At 32.3% G+C, this 1,940-nt stretch overlaps 1 protein-coding gene across 1 annotated transcript; it reads right to left on the bottom strand.

The window, feature by feature from the left end:
- Positions 1-341: 341 nt before the first annotated feature.
- LOC112692294 lies at positions 342-659 on the bottom strand. Its single transcript, XM_025566927.1, has one exon. It carries the CDS (start codon positions 657-659, stop codon positions 342-344), a length of 318 nt encoding a protein of 105 aa, XP_025422712.1.
- Positions 660-1,940: the final 1,281 nt, after the last annotated feature.

Genomic DNA, 1,940 nt, shown 5'->3' with positions numbered 1-1,940 from the left:
TAAATAGCTATGCAGTAAATTATTTGCAAAGAAGAAATGAAGGGTCAACATTGGCATTTGACATTATACGTGTAATAGGCTCATTTTTAAGATAATTAGTGGAGGTGAATGGAACATAAAAAGGAGCAACAGATCGGGAATGACGTTGAGGAACTCTAAAACAAATTAAGTAAAGTAAATAGGAAAAGTCAACCTTGTAATAAACTATTCAGGAACTTAATGCCCGAGATCTGTCAACGCTCAGCCAGCGAAACCAGCCCTAGTTGAGAAGCAACTGGTCCATAGTTGTAGTGTTCACAAGGGATATTCAATCTAAAACTAGCATGTATCATAAATTTACGCTAAACCCTTTCAAGCCTCAGAGAGTCATTGAGGTCGTACAGATCCCAAATTACGGCACCATACTCAACAATATGGCGAACAAGTGCATAATAAAGCACCTTGTATGATAGACCTAACTGAAAATCCCTACATAATCTTAACACAAACCCCAGAATTTTAAAAGCCTTACAACAAATATGCTTAATGTGGGATGTAGGATTAAGATCACTACTAAGAATAAATTCTAGATCAGTTACATAGTCGTTAAAACGTGAAATAGCAGTAAATCCGAGATGATAAGCATATTTAAAAGGGAACTGAATACTAGCAAAATGCATGGTCTTACATTTAGAAACGTTAAAGGATAGTCCTAACAAATTAAACTACTCCGTGAAGCGATCAAAATCCCTTTGTAACACAATACAGTCATCTAAGGAAGATATACGAGAGTAGAGCTTAATATCATCTGCAAAACATAAAATCTGGCTATATTATTATGTAAATTGTACACCCCACAGATAAAATAATCTATTAGTGATACCTAAACATTTAATTAACACTGTTCTAAAATCTTACCACGAATCAGTTTTAAGAAGACACTTCGGAATTACAAAAACTTTAGCTAAATTAAAACAAAAGTATTATTGGCCCACAATAATTAAAGACATAACAACATTTATTAAAAATCGCATTTCTTGTAAAATGATAAAAAATCCACCAGGTTGTTATGGGCTATCATATATCATATAATATATAATAAATATCTTTTTAATAATTGATATATTTTAATACGGGATATGTATGATCATGTAATAATCGATATATTTAAATTTAAAACAAAACTAAAAGACACTGTAAAGACAAGTAATACCATATCCTTTTATTATAATTATATACTGGTCTGTATAACAAGAAAAAATATGTAATAAGAATGTATAAATTAAATCAGGAATACTATGAATTACAAATGTGGGTATTACAAGGGAACCACACACAAACAGCAGGTGCAAAGACCTCAGAAACGAACCTACATTTCCTGAAAATCACAGAATAACAAGTTTAATGACGTCAATAAAGCAATATAAAAGAGGGACCGAAATGACCACAATTCAGATGAGTTCTAGTCACGGAACTGCAAATTACTTTACGTCACTCTATGTTAAAATTTGTTAAACACTTTGAATGTTAAAATAAATGTATAAAAGTTAATATCTTATGTCTTATTAAATAAATTTAAATACATCTTCGACTGCACTACTTGGAATCGAGCCGGTAGCACGTAACAAGGCAAATGCCACGGCTTAATGTAACCAATACCTTTGATTTCATGAAAATTCTTACAAAGACTTGCATTTGACTATTTAGGACCCTTACCCATTTCTAGAGGAAAAAGATACCTTATTGTAGCAACTTGTAACGCTACAAAAATGGCTTTCGCGAAGGCGGTTACAAACGCTAAAGGAGTAGCAATAGTTAATTTCTTAATGGACTTAATTTTATCCAACGGTGTACCTAAATACTTTTGTAGCAATAGGGGCACTCATTTCAAAAATAAAGAAGTACATTATGCGTGTAAAAAATTTGGCATTACGCAAGTTTTTTCTAGCACGTACCACCCG

Source organism: Sipha flava, unplaced genomic scaffold (assembly GCF_003268045.1).
Source record: "Sipha flava isolate LNK unplaced genomic scaffold, YSA_version1 116_pilon_pilon, whole genome shotgun sequence".
Classification (NCBI taxonomy): domain Eukaryota; kingdom Metazoa; phylum Arthropoda; class Insecta; order Hemiptera; family Aphididae; genus Sipha; species Sipha flava.
This window is presented reverse-complemented; position numbering and strand designations above follow the sequence as displayed.